The 18,335-nt window shown below is 35.7% G+C and overlaps 1 protein-coding gene across 1 annotated transcript; it reads right to left on the bottom strand.

The window, feature by feature from the left end:
- Positions 1-14,423: 14,423 nt before the first annotated feature.
- Positions 14,424-17,838, bottom strand: LOC121255241 (wall-associated receptor kinase 2-like). Its single transcript, XM_041155515.1, has 3 exons — positions 16,980-17,838; positions 16,537-16,728; positions 14,424-15,651 (listed from the first exon to the last, which is right to left on the bottom strand). The coding sequence occupies exons 1-3, from the start codon at positions 17,836-17,838 to the stop codon at positions 14,435-14,437; spliced, it is 2,268 nt and encodes a 755-aa protein (XP_041011449.1). The 3' UTR covers positions 14,424-14,434.
- Positions 17,839-18,335: the final 497 nt, after the last annotated feature.

Here is an 18,335-nt window from a genome sequence, read left to right as displayed (position 1 = left end):
ATACTAATACTAATATAGACTATAGTTATAACTTATAGTATTATAACTATACTAAATTATTATAACTTATACTAATATAGTTATACTAAAATTTAAATCACTATAAGTAATACTAATATAGTTATATTACTATAGGGTACTATTAACTATAGCAATATACTAGTATTAGTATACTAATACTAATTACTATTAGTGATATAGTTAGTATAATATTAATACTAATACTAATACTATTAGTGTCTTACTAATATTTATATATATTAATATATATATCAAGTATAAGAATTAAGAGGTTAGAGATTTAATCTATATACATATATATATAATATATCAAGTATATTAGTGTATTACTAAATTACTAATATTTCTTATACGGTACCTTTTTTTTAATATTCATATATAATAATATATATATCATATATTTTTTTATGAATCTTAATATATATATATAATAGATAAAATAGATTTTATACTACTAATATGTATAATACGGCGCCGTTTAGATTTATACTTATACTTCCAGTCCCCCTTTTCAATTTCATCTTCATGTGATTCGGTGAATTAGGGCTAAATAGGCATAGCTAATGCATTTCGGCTGAATCGCTGATGAGACTCTGTCCCTCTCTCGCGCAGCGCCGCAGCACAGTCCCGCAGCCCTCCCTTCCCTCTCGCGCAGCAGCAGCCCTCTCTTGTAGTCGTAGACTAACACAACTCTCTCACGCAGCACTCTCTCGCACCGGCACAGCAATCTCTCGAGTCTAGCCTTGCCGCGCAGCCCTCTCGCGGAGCCCCTCCCTCGAGCAGCCGCAGCCCTCTCGCGGAGCCCCTCCCTCGCGCAACCGCAGCCCTCTCGCGGAGCCCCTCCCTCGCGGAGCCCCTCCCTCACGCAGCCCTCTCGCGGAGCTCCTCCCTCGCAGCGGCGCAGCCCTCTTGCGGAGCCCCTCTCTTGCACAGCCCCCCTCTCGCTCAGCTCCTCTCGGCTCTCGGTAGATTGATCATTGATTTTTTCTATGTTTATTTTGATCATTGATTTTTCTATGTTTATTTTGATCATTGATTTTTTCTATGTTTATTTCTAAATTTGGCATTATAGTTTAATTCATAACAAAATGATCTCCATAATTTTTGGCATTCATGCAAACACAACACTCATCAGTCATCAAGTTTGGGTTTATTTTGTTGATTGTTGATTGGGGAATCTGTTACCCAAAAGGGCCAAAAATATGTAATTTTTGATGTTGTGTTAGTGGTGTTTTCGTTTATATTGTTGAATGTTGGGTCTGATTTTTTTTTTTTTCTATTTTTTTGTTTAAGATGAGTATATATTTTCTCAAATATATTTATGTTTTAGTGATTGTAAAACATCCACTAGTTGAGTTAATGAGTTTGTATTATGCTTTTAAGGCTGTGTTTGGCTGTTTTAGTGATTGTCTTAATCGTATGATTTTTTTTGTTTGTTGTGTTTTAGTTCTTAAATCATGAATATAGAAGGCACAAACACTCCTACATCCACAGCTGCATCTTCCCCTGGCATCCCAGAACAGTCTATTGATGCTCCATGTCCCATAGTTGAAGAGTCTAGCGGACCAATAGAATCTTCGGTAGGCACTCCTAGTGCCTTCTGTTCTAATCCTCGCCCTCCACCTGGTAGTAGAGTTCCTAAGAACAGGTCTTTGGTATGGGTCCACTTCACAAGAGTGCCCGATTGTGATCCCGAAGAGCCTATAGCTACTTGTAACCATTGTGGGAGGCAATGGAAATGCCATCCCAAACGGCAAGGCACTTCGGCCATGAAAACACACATCCAACTTTGCCCCAAAAACCGTAAGAGTAAGTAGGACAAGACTCAAACATTCTTGGTCCCAGAAGCAAGAATTGAAGGCCAAGGGGAGAAGAGCTTAGGAATGACCAAGTACAATGAGAAAAAAATCCGGGCAGCTCTTGCTAGGATGGTGATAGTGGATGAGTTACCCTTTAGGGTTGTTGAGGGCCAAGGGTTTCGGGAATACACTAAATCCCTTGATCCTAGGTTTTCAATTCCTTCTCGATTTACCGTAATGCGTGATTGTATGAGGCTATTCTTGAAAGAGAAGGATAGCTTGAAGAAAATGTTTATGACCACCAAACAAAGAGTGTGCTTGACCACCGACACTTGGACTTCTATCCAAAATATTAATTACATGTGTGTGACCGCTCACTTTATTGATAGTGATTGGAACTTGCAGAAGCGAATCATTTCATTTGTTCGGATTAGCGACCACAAGGGGGCAACGATTGGGAGGGAGTTGGAGGAGTGTATGCTTGATTGGGGCATTGACAAAATCCTTACAATTACCGTGGACAATGCTACCTCTAACGACTCTGCTATTGATTGGTTGAGAACAAGGGAAATAGGAAGTGAGGATTGTGTTGCAGCTCACGAGTTTATTCACATGAGGTGTACAGCACACATCTTAAACCTTGTTGTGAGTGAAGGTTTGAAAGATGTTGATGACTCGATCATAAGAGTCAGAAATTTGATTAAGTATGTGAAGTCTTCTCCCTAAAGACTTGTCACTTTCAAGTCTTGTGTTGATAGGTAAAAAGTGTCATGTTCTAGTTTCTTGTGTCTTGACGTGCCTACTAGATGGAACTCGACTTTTCTTATGTTGGACGTGGCTGAGAAGTATCAAAAAGCCTTCCAACTTTTGCTTGATGAGGATCCTTACTCACGAGTTTATTTGTCTGAGGATGGGCATGGGAAAAAGGGTCTAGGAGCTCCTGGGGCTGATGATTGGGAGACCATAAGAAATTTTTCAAAGTTTCTTCATGTATTTTATAATGTCACCCTGCGTATTTCTGGTACACTATATGTCACATCAAATTTGTATGTCCAAGAGCTCATTAATATTCATAAAAACTTGAATACTTTTTGTAACAATAGTAATCGACGCTTGAGTTCAATGGCTTTGAGAATGAAGACAAAGTATAATAAATATTGGGGTGATCTAGAAAAAATAAATCGATTGTTGTTTGTTGCTGCCATTCTTGATCCACGGTACAAATTGGTTGCTCAAGCATATTAGTTCAACAAAACATTGGGCGATGAGAGGGGTGAGGAATTTGTTGGACTCCTCAAGAGGGATATGGAATATTTGTATGAACAATATGTAGGATTTTGTGGTGGTTGCGTAACTGGGTCTAAGTCAACTCGGAGTCGGAGTGGTGAGACTAGTGCATCAATGGGGAGTAGTAGTAGTAGTGCCTGTAATGATGATGATCCCATGGACTTTTTGTTGGGATTCCATAAAGATCGAAAATCAGCATCCTTGATGGATTGTAAGTCTGAACTAGAGCGGTATTTGTTGGAGGATGTTGAGGTTCCTATGGGAAATTTTGAAATTTTGGTATGGTGGAAAGTCAACTCAAGCAAATATCCAGTTCTTGCTCTAATGGCAAGAGATATCTTGGCCATTCCGATCACCACCGTTGCATCTGAGTCGGCATTTAGCACAGGAGGCCGTGTCCTGGATCCATTTAGGAGTTCTTTGGCTCTTAGAACTGTCGAAGCTCTTGTGTGCACACAAAACTGGTTGAAGTCAACTCCTATATGCTTGAGTCAAAATTATACGGATGCCATTGATGATGTGGAGAGTTATAAGTTAGACTCAGGTAATGTATTTAAAGATTTTTTTAAGTTGTTATATATGTTGATTTTGCCATTTTCTGATACTAACCTCCTATACTTTAACATCTTAATGTAGAATTAATCACTGGTATGGCCAACTTACTTCGTGAAGATGATTGACAATTTGACATATTGAGCATTTGAGGTTTGAGTTACTATCCAAAATACTAAATGCTTCATGCTGAATTCTGTTTACTTTTCAAAGATAACTCTGCTATTTACTTCTACTTTGTTTATACCATAAGTTCATATTTATTTAAGTTTCCGAGACCTTAGTTCAAAAAAGCTAAATGGATCCATTCCTCCTAATAGGTTTTTTGAGAATATTACAACTATATAAGATTTTGCATCTTCCTAATAAGATGTAATATACATGTTTTTTATATTTGTTTAAATTTTTTTTTCATATGATATTAAAGTTGGGTTGTTTTCCTTACTAATATCCTTTTTTTTTTCCTTTTCAGGCACAACTTGAAAGTTGGAAGTTGGAACATATGGAAGTTTCTAACATTTAATATATTTTGGTTCATTTGTTGGGCATTTAGAATATTGTAATTTAGAAGTTTGTAATTTATTCTATTTTGGTGCATTTGAAAGTTTGTAATTAAATGTTCTTGGGAACATTTATTTTGGTTGGCTCTTAGAATATTTTGGATTTTTTTTGTTGTTAGAATGATGTGGATATCATGATATGGATGATATCATGATGGGAGTACATGTCAAAATAGAACTTTCTTTTTAATTTTTATGGATGATGGATGGTAGGTGTGATATGTGAATGTTTATTGTAGTGATTAGTATTTAGTTGGATGTGGATATCAGGATATGGATGATGAGAGTATATGTAAAAATAGGATTTTTTATTTTTTTACTTTTTGAATGCATGTTAGTATATTACTTATTTTATTTAGTTGTATTTTTTGTTATAATCAAAAGTTTAATTAGTTTAGATTGTAATGTTGAGAAAATTGAAATTTAAAAGTCCACAATTTTTTTTTAAAAGTAGGTCAAATATGAAGTTAAAAAAGATTAAAAAAATAATCAAAAAATCCGACTCCGCTCCGACAAGTCGGAGTCGGAGTCGGAGCGGATTTTGCACATCTCGGAGTCGGAGTCGGAGGTCGGATTCGACCTCCGACAAAGTCGGAGTCGAAGTCGGAGGTTGGGCCCTCCGACTCCGAAACAGGCGGTGCTCAGCCCTACTTAACACATCTTGGAGTCAACGACATATATATACACACACACCATATATATATATATATATATATATATGACCTGGTCTCCAAGATGTGTATATATATCTATGTATGTATACATATATATGTATATATATTAAGCATCCAGTTGCTCATGGTGTACTATATATTTATGGATTTTCAATCATAAATGATTGAATGGGTCATGGATGCTTAATTAATTACTATATATATATATATATATATATATATATATATATTTATATAGGACAATATATGATTGACGAGTATTGAGGTACGTATGAACATAATTAATTTTTCTTGTTTGTTTTATAATTCGTCTGTGAAGACACGTGTGATATCACAAATGCATAGTATATTTTATCTACAAATTATTTCTACAAAAGCAACAAGACAATAAAAGAAAGTGTTGATCAAAAGAAAACTAAAAAGGAATATAAAATTAGAAAAGGACACAAGGCTAAAAATTAAACTTTAGAAGTTAATAAACAAAAGTTGATAACTTAAGAATAAAAAAGAGCTTTTATAATTGAAAATTTAATAAACTAAAATTATAGAGGAAAAAACGTCATCATGAGTTATTACTTTTCAAAATTTCAATATTATTAGCATGCAATTACTAACATCGATCCATAAAAACGGAGCCCTCTCAATTAACTCCCTTAATAAAAATTGGTCAGTATTAATTGTAGCTGGCTAAATTAGGTCAGTATTAATCTAATAATTAATAATTAGATTAATTATTAATCTAATTAATTCTCACTTTCTTTATTTACTTCATGTTACGTACTTTTGAAATTCTTTTTATTTTAATTTCATATAATTACTAGAATTAATTAAAGGCATTGAAGATTTTTCACTTTGTATGACTCGTATATACAATTTATATATATATATATATATATATACACACACACAACAATAAGTAATTTGGTTGGTCACACCAATTATTAGCTAGTCAAAGTCATGACCATGAATGTGGTCGTGGTTGAACAGATCATACTTTTATACCGCAAGTATTAAGATTTTCTTAGAAAACTAATTTATTTTGTTACTGCAACAGTACATGATTTTCTTAGAAAACTAATTTATTTTGTTACTGCAACAGTACATGATCTTGGAGACTAGGACGGAGTCACCATTCAACGAGCAATGTTACAATAATTAATTAACCTTGATTATAAGACATTTTTAATAATTTAATATTATCAATTATTTTAACTCAATACTTGGGGCGGCCTAAGACAGCTAATTAATAAGGTTGTATAAGGGCAAGGGCGTATTTGAGGCTGCGTTAAGGGTGTTAAAAGTGTTTAAATAATTTTAAAAGTTAAATAATAACAAAATTAGATTATTTAGATGTTAAATATTAAAATAGTTTTTAATCACAAATAAGTTAAAAAATATGTTTGAGAAAAAGTATTTTGATGTTTTTTCTTAAATGTGTATTTTCGGATAATGTTAAACGTGGATTCAATTTTAAAATATACTGTCAATAGGCAAAAATACCCATATAAATTTTAAATAACTACAGTTTTGCCCCTTGATCTTATCACATACACAATCCTAGCTACAACTTTCAAATGACATTTTATGTCATTTTTGCTTCAAAAAATATTTTTTTTATTGTTACCAAACAAATATATAACATATTTGAAAGTGTTTTAGACATATGACCATTACAAAATAGTAAATAATTTTTTAATAGTACTATCGCTTATTACTTAAGCTCTATAATTATAAGTCTTAAGGTAAAAATTATATTACCCCTTTAATCCTAAACATGCACTAAGACCTCATGACTCCCAAAAGAGCCTCACAACCAAAGAAGTCTAGAAAAATGTTCAAAGACAAAAAGAAAAAACCAAGTCGAATTGATGCACATTTTCCTCAAAATAAACTATGAGTAGTGCTATTTGAAGTTCCTTACACCACACAAATCCACATGGGATTATTTGATTTAAGTAATAGTTTTTTAAAAATAAATTAATTTTTTAATATTTTATGTTGTAATTACTGTATAACTATTGTAAGCCATATATTGCGGAGGTCGAGATGTTACAAGAGGTGTTTGTATAGAGAAAGTGCAGAAAACAGAGAAGATTAAAGTTAATATTCTTGATGACAACACTAGTTGCTCTAGAGATCTGACAGCTTGACTTACTTCCTATGTTGGTACCCTTACCCACGCATATGTATCTATGGCTATATCCTCCTGTGGTAAGATTCCCTAAGCATAAAAAATTGTTGTTTGTAATAAGTTACTTAGAAAATAATTTTATTAAATTGTTACTTAATTTATAATTAGTTTGTATTTGGATTAATCGTTCATTATTATTTCAAGGATGAGTTTAAACTTAATTTTGGCCAGCAAGAGGATAGACTAACAATTGATAAGCTAATGAATAATGTAATCTGAAGGTACAAAGGTAGATGTCATGCACACTATCAAAACTTTAATAGTACAACATAGGCTCGTCAAAATTCATTTCAAGACATGTCATCAAATGAATGAGAGAAGTTTTGTGATATGTTTGAAGATCCCACATATCAAGTAATTTCGCTGCTATCTTTCTTTATGCTATATGTTAGATGCAATAAACAAATATAGTAATAATGTTGTCTATTTTCTTGTAGCAACAAACTCTCAACAAAGCAAATGGAGCAAGTTTAACGATACACCATCATGCAGTTTCTAGATCTTTTCATCGAGTATAAAAAAATGGTAACGTTATACTAGTCCCAATAAAATATTAACATATCAACAATTGTAATTGAAGTACTTATAGTATAGATTTTCCTTTTGCAAGAACAAGATAGTCCTAGTGACTATAATCTAACCCAATTGATGCTAAACCGCAGACAAATCGCGATGGTATTAGGACTAGCTAGTCCTGAAGTAGATGCAAATTATGTAAGTTTAATTTTTTACTTGTATTTTCTAATAATATTTTTTTATTTATACTATCTCTAATGATTTCTCTCCCTTTTTTGTTTTATTTTATTTTTTTTGTAGGAGAAGATGGTATCAATTCGGGAAAATGTTGTTGTTGCATCTGATGAATTCTCTCTGAACGATGTTCAAATCTTTTCTCAGGTTCTTCGAACTTGATCTGGATACTGGAGGGGTTTAGGACGTTGTGTGAAACCTTCCTAAACATCACCCTCTTCTCAAGTTAGATCTAATAACAACTCTTGGGAATTAGAGGAAGCAAGACTCGAAATCGAATAGTTAAGGTACAAACAATGAGAGTTTCAGGCTCAATTAAATTAAGCAACGGATATGGAGGCACAATTAGAACCAAACATGCAAAAGAAGGTGTAAATTCAATCACAAAAAATATTCTTAAGTTGTGTCTTTTGACTTATTTTAACTTGATGCAACATTTGAAAAATTGTGATGTTTTATTTATAATATTTAAAAGTAGTTTTCTTATTTTGAATTTATAGCTTATTGTATCTTGATTACCATTCAAATGCAACATATTCAGTCCGAACAGTAATTATGAATTATTATCCTTTGACCACATTTTCGCCACCATTCGAATGATCAATCAAAAACCATTCGAATGAGCTGAGAATCGTCACTCAGGTTCGAATGGATTAAGAATAGGTTCAAACACTTTGCATGTTTGATCATTTAACCACTTAATATTATGTTCGAACCCATTTTTCATCATTTGAATGTACCACAAACCGTTCGAACAAATATTCTCGGACTAAACATTCGAACAGATTTTTTTTTAATTTGAACGTTTGTCAAGGGTGTTTGATCAGATTTTTTTTCTTCGAACACTAATCAACGTGTTCGAACACAAATAAATGGTTTGAACACTGGCGTCATTCGAACAAGATCAAATAAATTCGCGCTGTTTGAATTAAATTTTCATAACATCCGAACTGCAAGCTGTCCGTTTGAACAATCGAATTTTTTTTTTTTTTTTCATTTGAACGAGTTCGAACGAGTCAGCCAAATTTCGTCCCTAAAAATCCATTCTCTTGTAGTACACGAGGATATAAATAGGTTTTATAAAGCCTTGGTTTGGGATAATTTTTATTGCAAACGGTATTCTTGCGTCAAAGTTAGAGTACTGTTTTAATAAATAAATTACATCATTTACAGAAATGATCTGCTGCTTTCTATTACTCAAATATTATGTCCCCAACGCCGAAGGTTTCAATATTAGAATACTAATTTAGTCAGTGACTGCAACACAAGTTGGAGATCGATCGACTAGGTCAAAGTCGCCATGAAATATGGTTGAATATACATGCTCGGTGGGTAGGTGCTTGGCTCATATTGTTGCATGTAATTTTAATTTCAGATCTGTCCATATTACTTGCGCGCGCATACACATATATATTGTATATATATTGGCATCCAATTAATTGTGTAACATGAATATTCAGTTATCGATGATTGAATGGGTGTAAATGCATGCTTATTTACTAAAGTAATGTTTAAAGATTTGAAAATATAATATCAGAGTTTATTTATTATGATGTGTAATTTCATGCACGTGTATATAGCTTATTTAGTGATGCTGGACAGAATATAAATTATTCTGAAAGCTAATTTCAATAGATAATTCATAGGAAAATATGACAAAAGAATCGCCCAAGAACATAGAGAAAATGATTATGATACTCAATAGAAAATAATCAATCTCTAGAATGACCAAAACTTGCCCACAAGCCAGGCTAAAATAGCTTAAATTGAAAATATTAGAATTTTGCCAAAAATAGAAAACTCCAAAAATCACATAAAAAATAAATACGTAACTAGAAGTAATCTGCCAAAAATCTAGCTCAAGTCGGGTTAAGAATTACTTCCTAAACGATAAATGAAATATTACCTTAAAAGACGAAAATTATCTAAAAAAGGAAGTTTGGAGGGAAAAATAGTAGATTTCGGCCTTGAAAAATGAAGCACATCAAGCATAGCTAGGTGATCAACAGGTGCGCGCCGAAAAGAGCTTTTCGAATTTGGGTCATATGCGCGATTCTGATACCCATAACCAAAGTTATGGCCAAAATACCGGAACGTGCTCAAAACTACCCCAAAACAAGGAAACATCATTGTTTCTAGCCATATTTGCGTTGATCTGCCAACTCAAGGTATTTCACCACCAAAAATGTGCAATCTGACAACTCAGCATCATCTGACTCATATCCTCTTGCATCAGTCTTCCCGAGTTGGAAAGAAGTTGCCCTTGAGTTCACAATAGCTTTATTGGAATCCAGAAAACAAGGACTCAGGCGTTTCAGATTAAATATATCATAAGAATTCAAATGGTTGGGGAGGCACAACCTATAGGCATGATCAATGATCTTCTATAGAATCTCACAGGGTCCAATCTTCCGTAGTTTAAGCTTATTATACTCTCCAACAAGAAAACAATCACGAGTTAATACCGCCCAAACAAAATCACGAACATCAAAAAGTACTTGCCTATAATGACTGTCGACTCAAGTCTTGTACTTAGTATTACTCTCGTGGATGACCAGCTCAACCTACTCATGGATGCCCTGGAGATGTTCTTCCATCTCCTCTACCTTGTGACTCAGACGACCAATACGTGGAATAGGTGCCAAATCAAGCACACCCGAAGGATTCTGGTCACAGAGAATCTCAAAGGGGCTCAACTAAGTCATTCTAATCATGGACTTGTTATAGGCGAATTCTGCCTGAGGTAGACCCAGATCCCATTGCTTTGGTTTATTCCCTGCTAAACTCCTCAAAAGGTTACCTAAGCTTCGATTCACTACTTTGGTCTGGCCATCTGTCTAAGGTGGTAGGTACTATTGAAATTCAACTTTGTCCCTAGATTTTCCCATAAACTCCTCCAAAAATGGCTAATGAACTTGGAATCACAATCAGAAGTGATTGATTGTGGTACGGCATGTAAATAGACAATCTCTTTGAAATACAGGTGAACAATCCGTGCAACATCCATCATCTTCATGTAAGCAACAAAATGGATCATCTTGGAGAACCTGTCAACTACTACCAAGATAGAATTCATGGCTCATTGGGTACAGGGTAAGCCCAATACAAATTCCGTACTAACATCACACCAAGGGGCTTCAGGGACAGGCAAAGAAGTGTACAAGCCCACATTGGTGAGTGTGAGATCCCTAGTTTTGTGATTTTATTTATTTATTTATTATTAATGGTTGTGTATTTTACTTTTACTTTACTGTATCTTTTTATTTTATTTTATTTTATTTTATTTTTGAGTTTGGGCTTTTTGTGTGTGTCTTTCTGTTTGGGCTGTGGGTGTGTGTCTGTGAAGGGCCCAGCCTGTGTGCAAAAGGGGAGCCCAACCCCTATGCCCTAAACGGCGCCATTTTGGCATTGCTAGAGAGAAACCCTTAGGGTTTCATCCTTTTGGTCGTGCGTCACTGTCCCTCTTCTTCTTTCTCATTCCTTTTCTTTTCTTCTTTATTTTTTCTCTTCTTCTCCATCCTCCTTCCCCGAGTCATTGCTTGCCGCCCACCCAGCCTCTTGTGCCGTCTTCTTTTTTTTTTTCTCTTCTTCTCCTTCCTCCTTCGCCGAGTCATTGCTTGCTGCCCACCCCAGCCTCTTGTGTCGTGCCACACATCTCCATCTGCAAAGCCCTTCCACCATCGCCTCCACCACTGCCTGGCACCCCAATCAACGTGCTTGCGACATAATTTTTCCCCCACCCCATTCCTCAACCCTTGAAGGATTTAGCCCTAGAAATGGCTCACGCTGCTCGAAGCCATTGCTTGTGTGCCATGCATGGGTCTCTCGCAGACCCTGCACTGTTCACCACCCCCAATTGCAGCGGTAGTTGCTATTGCTGAAGACCCTCTTTCGGCCTATAAATAGGCCGAGTTTCTCCCTTTCGAAACCATGTCCAAGCTTCCTCTCCCTCTCTCAAACTCATCACCACCGTCTTCCTCTCCCTTGAACCCCCTTCTTGAAGCCTTCAGGGCAATTTTTGCCCTAGCGAAGCGGTACTCAGCAACCCCAAGCTACCTTCTCAAGGCCGCGCAACCACTCACAAGTACCCACCTCTCCTTTTCTATAATTTCTATCTCACAAATCCACCCAACCCGAGAGCTGTAGCCTATCCCCGCCTTTGCTCCAATGCTGCCCCACCACTGCTCCACCACTTTTGGCATCACCTCGGTGAGCCAATCTGTCGTGTTGTTTAATTTAATTTTTGTTTTGCATTTTAACTTTTTACTAACATTTTAGGGTGTCCGTCCACGTAGTGATGCGTGTGCTTGTCCAACCGAGGGACCCGTAGACCGATGAGCACTCGATGTTCCAGAATTGCCTGATTGCGTCATAAGTACCTCTCCAACATGATCCTTAGGATTATGACATCCATTTATCACAAACATTGTTTGCAGTTTGGTTGTGTTGAGATGGGCCTTGGGTCCAGCGAATTGTTGGGTTTGATAACTATGTGTGGTTGTGGAAATTGGGCCATGGGCCAGATGGAGGATGGGATAACGTGTGTAGCTTGGTTTGTGAAATTTCGATTATTGTGACTGTTGTGATGATGTATATTGTCTGATGCGTGTTATGTCATGTCATCCAATATACTATCTGCATGCATCTGCATATTTACCTTTATTAATATTTGCCTTGATTATTTAATTGTGATGTGTTCTCCCATGTGGCGTGATTTGAAATTTGGATTTTTGGGTGCATACATATCAGAACCCCAAGCCGAGATGGGGTATTGTCTTGGTGGAACTCTTCTGGTCACTTATGAGCATAATAAACTGAGTGACGTCGTCTAGGTTGTCACTGGGCGACAACGGACTTGGATGAGATGGTAACGCTCTTGTGTTGACTCCGTGTCCCCTCGCTGGTGGGGACTAGAGGATGCCTGATCACATATGAGCAAGGCGCAGAGCTGGGCATCGTTCATTATGAAGTCATACGCATGGACATTACTCGTTGTGTGACGAAGGGAGCCAGGGTGTGCGGATGGTCCCTAGGGGAGACCATGGTGCATGCATAAGAAAATGGTTGTATTTTTGGGCCAAATGTGTTTTTGGCGTGAGTGTTCCGTTTAAATGTGTTATTTTGGAAAATGGTGGAAAAAATGGATATTGCTGTCTTTTGCTTGTATTGCTATCTTATTTGTTGGTTGTATAAATGTTTGTTTTAAACTCTTGGCTATTTAGTGTTGATTACTTGCTCAGATTGTGAAATCTCATTGTGGTATTCCTACCTATGGTCCGTAGGCTTTGATGTAGAGAATGGGTATTAGCAAAGGGACCGGCCCCACCTGAGGAGTGAAGGATTGGGACCGTACTCACATTTGTTGTTGGAGCTTGTTTTAGTTCCTTTATTTCAGCTAGATGACTTTATAATCCATTGGTGGTTTTTATTGTGGGTTGTAAAGTTTAACACTTCTTGGTACTTAGTTTTGACTGCCTTATATCTTTCTGCTTCGCTATTTTTGTTGCACACATTTATGCATGTTTCCACGCACTTGAACATGGCGATGGGGGTGTGTGATCTGCGTGGTCATCATCTCAGTGTCACGACTTCCACCAAATCATACGTGGGGATCGAGGGCGCCACAGTGAGAAACCCCTTGGACTACACTGACACACACATCATCACTCCATGTAACAAGCCACTTCATTGGTCAATTTGGGCGAATAGTAGTAATTAGATGAGAGCAGAGCCAACGTCTTATGTCACGCAAAGTGACCTTCGCTATGAAGTTTACTAATAATCTGTTGCCTTAGTGAACAATCTAGGATGCACAACTGTAATCCATGAAATAAATAACCATTATGCAAAACAAAATCATGTCGTTAACCATCAGTTGCCACCTAAAATATCCTCTCAAATGAAGGATCTGCTACATACAAGTCATTGAAAGTTTCAAATCCTACAACTCTGGTGCTCATGGTGGTGAGGAATAACGTACTACGGCTCATCTGCCACAAAGTTCAAACTTCTTGATTGGTGTCTCAAAGAAAATGTGAATAGCTTACTGCATCTAGGATGGATCTTCTATTTCAAATCTTCAAGTATTATTTATATAAGCTTGAAAACGATTCAAACCTTAAAAGCAAGTATGTAACTAGGGAGGAAGCCTGCCTAATCCATGCATGCGGCAAGATCATGGACAATAAAATTGATGGAAAAACAACAATGCGAACCTGTTGGCTAATTGGTAAGAAAACTTGCCAATTAAATTAGTATGTGTATATATATACACACAGCTGAAAATATATACATATAAATAATATATATAATATATGTAACAAAGTAACGTCCATAAAAGAAAGGATAATATACAAAATATCTATATAAGTAATATTGATAACAAAAAAAGAATGAAAGATAACATCATTTAAAAGATTTCTTTAAGGTATATCTATTGATAATGGAGTCTTATTACAAAAAGGAAAATGAAGGTGTGCGGCAAGAAAATTGAGACATCAAACACGAAAAACTAGGAGAGATACACACAAATGTTCGTAGTAATAAATTTGATCACTTGGTGAAGATCATGATGTATGTATTGGCCATGGACTTAGCTCATCATCTGCCGTCATGATCTAATGGTTTCACGACTTGGGTCCTCATACTTTCAAGCCCAGCTGTTGTGATGGTAGAGGAAGAACCATTGTAGACATCAATGTTGAACGAGTGTGTAGGTGGCCCAAGCAAGCTTTCAGTCTCCTCTGTATAAAGATCAGCCTTTACCCATGGATGTTTTCCCATAATTCTCAATCCTTCTAGCTCCATTGCCACTTCCTTCATAGTTGGCCTATCCTCCCCTCTTACACTTAAGCACCATTTTGCAATATTAGCAACTTCATCTATTGCATTAATATTGACATCATTGACAATTTGATCATCAAGAATTTGATGCAAGCGATCCTCTTTTACAGCAGAGTTAAAGTACATTGCCAAACTTCTATCCTTTTCAGGCCTATCAAAAGAAAGCGCTTTCTTACCTGTCAGTAACTCTGCCACAACAACACCAAAACTGTAGACATCACTTTTTTCTGTAAGCTGGTTACTATAAAAGTATTCTGGGTCTAAATATCCAAAAGTTCCCTTCACCAATGTAGATAATTCTGTTTGATCAAGAGGGACCAAAATTGAAGTTCCAAAGTCAGCCACTTTTGCTGAATAGTTATCATCTAAAAGTATATTTGCAGGTTTCACATCCCTGTGTATAATTGGCACGGAAGTTGAAGAATGCAAGTATGCGAGCGCCCCTGCAGTTTCTGATGCTATCTTCAAACGTTTTTCCCATGAGAGTGAAGATGATAGGTTTTTATCATGAATATGACTAGAAAGAGTCCCATTCGTGATGAATTCATAGACTAGTAATGGGACCTCTGTTTCTAGACAACAACCTAACATCCTAACCACATTTCTATGGTTAATTTGGGTAAGCACAATAACTTCATTTATGAATTGCTCAATTTGAGTCCTGTCACAAATTTTTGATTTCTTAATGGCAACAATTTTGTTGTCTGGTAAGATTCCTCTATAAACAATTCCAAAGCTACCTTGGCCAAGAACTCTACTTTCATCGTAATTATTGGTAGCATTTTGAAGTTCTTCCGCGCTAAAGATTTTGGTAGTCTCCATTGAAGCTCTATAATTCGAGAGTTTTTGTTGTAACAACAATCCACCATTTTGTTGGAAGAACTTCTCTTTTAGCTTGATGAGTTTTCTTCTTTCTAGTCCACAATATATTGAAGAACCTCCCACAAACAATCCTACGAGGCCAATGCTGATAGCTGCGGATATTCAAACATGTTATCTTTGTTTGCACCAACAATTCAACAAGGGTACTGCAAATCCATTAATAGGCAATTAAGTAGCTCATTCAAGACTTTTGAGTTAAAGCTAGCATAGTATAATGTGATTGTCACAACATAAAATCGAAATGATTACTGTGAGAATTTAATTTCTTAAAACAAGTTTTTAAGGGACTTTTATTAGTTATAAATGCCCGAAAAAAAAAAATATATATATATATATATATATATATATATATATATATATATACTACTGAAAGGAGACTAGTTGAAATTAAAATCATTAGCCTTATTAAAAAATCTGAGAGTCCATGCCAAGTAGTCTTTTATAGTTTTGGGATTCTATAGAGTAGTCATCATTCATATATATAAACTGGGGATCAATATTATAAATTTTATTGCGTTCAATTGTCTATGACATCCTATTGGAGAAAAGAAAGAAAAAAGCTATAAAAAAAAAAGTAATAAAAACAGGGATTGATTTTTTTTTTTTTTTGTCTAAATTATATAATATAAAGTAGATTTTATAATATTTATTGTATTTTTAATACTGTTTGAGAGATTTAAACATGAATTAGTACGAATGTAGATTATCCTTTAATTTATCATTAGTTTTCAGCCGGCAATATTGGAGTTTAATTGGTGCTTTACATATAAGAATAGAATAAGAAAATATGTGCTCAATGTCAAGCCGGCAACGTTGACCAAGGAGGCCGGCCAATTGCGGCCGTTGACACAACCATTGACCAAGTAGCTAGGGAACCAAATCCCTAAGAATATTAGGTATTATATATGTAATTATTGGGTTAAAAAATAATTATAATGCAATTGTATATAATTATAATATATTATATATATACTTACCGAGAGGAATAATGATATTAATGCTAGATTTGTTGGCCCGTGCAATAGGTCTGCAACCTAATATTCCACTTGTAATCTTCCCATCACCTTCGTATCCGTCGAGGCAAATACAGGTAAAATTCCCATCAGTGTTCTTGCATGTTGACGTAGTGGTATTGCAGGGGTTCTGGTCTGCTTCGCACTCATTTACATCTGAATTATCGGAGCAATAATACAAACGATTGAACTATTTTGAAACGGCCATTAAATAAATTAATATTTTCTAAGGAAATTGAATATTATACCATATATATATATATATATATGTGGCATATAAAATCAAAACCAAGAACGTCATATGAATAAATTCAAAATTCAGGCATAGATTGATCTTTGGAGTTTCATTTCATTTGAATGTTCATTAATTTGTTAAAATATTATTGGAGAAGCTTTGAAACTCGTACCTTGGCAACCATCCTCGAGGTATGGATTTCCTTCATAACCTTCACTAATGCACTCGCAAAGATATCCATCACCGTTTTGGGAATTATAACATTGGCTGTTCCTTCCACATACGTAACCTGGCTGGTGTTCGGCAATTTCACATGTTGTATCACCGATTGCCCAATCAAGAACCATTGGATAGGTCTTATTCCCTCGCAGGCTTTCAAGATAATCAGAGGAGAAGTAGAACCCGTCTTGTTTAGCTACAAAAGCATAGCTGCATGGATTGAAACTCCCAACCGTGACGTGTTCATCATAGCTACGCGCATCTAAAGTAAAGTTCTTCAATCCTTTCGGAATGTCAACCTGGCAACATCCAATTCCAGAGCAAGATGATCCATCGACGACATTTCTAAGACTTTGACATGTAGAGGTGCAGCCAATGGAGAAGGGTTCATTGTTTTGGAAAGCATGGAGGAAGGCGTAAGTGTCACAGCCGACGGCCACGAACTTATTTTTGGTGTTAGAAATTGTGAAATTTAGGACACGGAGAGAGGGTTCATTGTCATCGTCAAGCACACCACTCGAGTTTTTGAAACACTGAAAGGATATAAAATTCAAGATGTCAAGCTGACCGTCGATAGAAATGTTGGTGACAACTACATTTCCAAATAGTGGTTGGGCGGGGCTGGAAGACGGCTCGGTACAAGTGATCAGAAATCCTTTATTTAGGTAGCAATCTTTAGTTGTACCAAATGGATAAGGAATTTCGACATCTCCGCACCGATCTGGGCAGTTAGGCTTGGCTAATGGAGCTGCTACTGCTGCAGCTGCCAGTTCTGACAATATCAGAACAACACATGTAATTTGCAAGAACATCCTTCGGAAACCGATAGATATTGCTCCCTGTGTTTCCTTGAAGAGGATACAAGTTCTTATGTTAAATTCAAAGGAAAACTTCTGAGAGATTCTGGATTTTTAATTTAAAGGATGGAGGCATATATATATAGATCGGGTGGAAGACCCACTCCGCGCATGACCATGATATTGGACTTTTATTGCATTATTAAACCGCTGTAGAAGTGGGGCCTGCACCAGGTAGCTGTGATGTGTACTCGAGTGGAAAAACAATAACACGATTATATATATTTAATGTCAAGTCTTTCAGTTTTTATATTGAAATAACTAAATTTTAATCTTAAAACTAACTAAATTTTAATATCGTGGCCATACATGCACGACAACTAACTAAATTTTCTTAGAATACTAATTATTTATCAGTATTCTTGGAGATTAGGCAATATTTAGATAGTGAAAGTATTTCTTATCATTTTATCATTATAATTTTTTAAAATTTTCACATAAAATATAATAAA

This window comes from Juglans microcarpa x Juglans regia, chromosome 3D (assembly GCF_004785595.1).
Source record: "Juglans microcarpa x Juglans regia isolate MS1-56 chromosome 3D, Jm3101_v1.0, whole genome shotgun sequence".
Classification (NCBI taxonomy): Eukaryota; Viridiplantae; Streptophyta; class Magnoliopsida; order Fagales; family Juglandaceae; genus Juglans; species Juglans microcarpa x Juglans regia.
This window is presented reverse-complemented; position numbering and strand designations above follow the sequence as displayed.

Excerpts from the sequence above, each read along its gene's own strand:
- LOC121255241 (XM_041155515.1), bottom strand. The coding sequence starts at position 17,838 with ATGTTCTTGCAAATTACATGTGTTGTTCTGATATTGTCAGAACTGGCA. Across the intron at positions 16,729-16,979 it reads CCTCGAGGATGGTTGCCAAG|ATGTAAATGAGTGCGAAGCA; the intron begins GTACGAGTTTCA and ends CCGATAATTCAG. Across the intron at positions 15,652-16,536 it reads TAATATCATTATTCCTCTCG|CTATCAGCATTGGCCTCGTA; the intron begins GTAAGTATATAT and ends GAATATCCGCAG.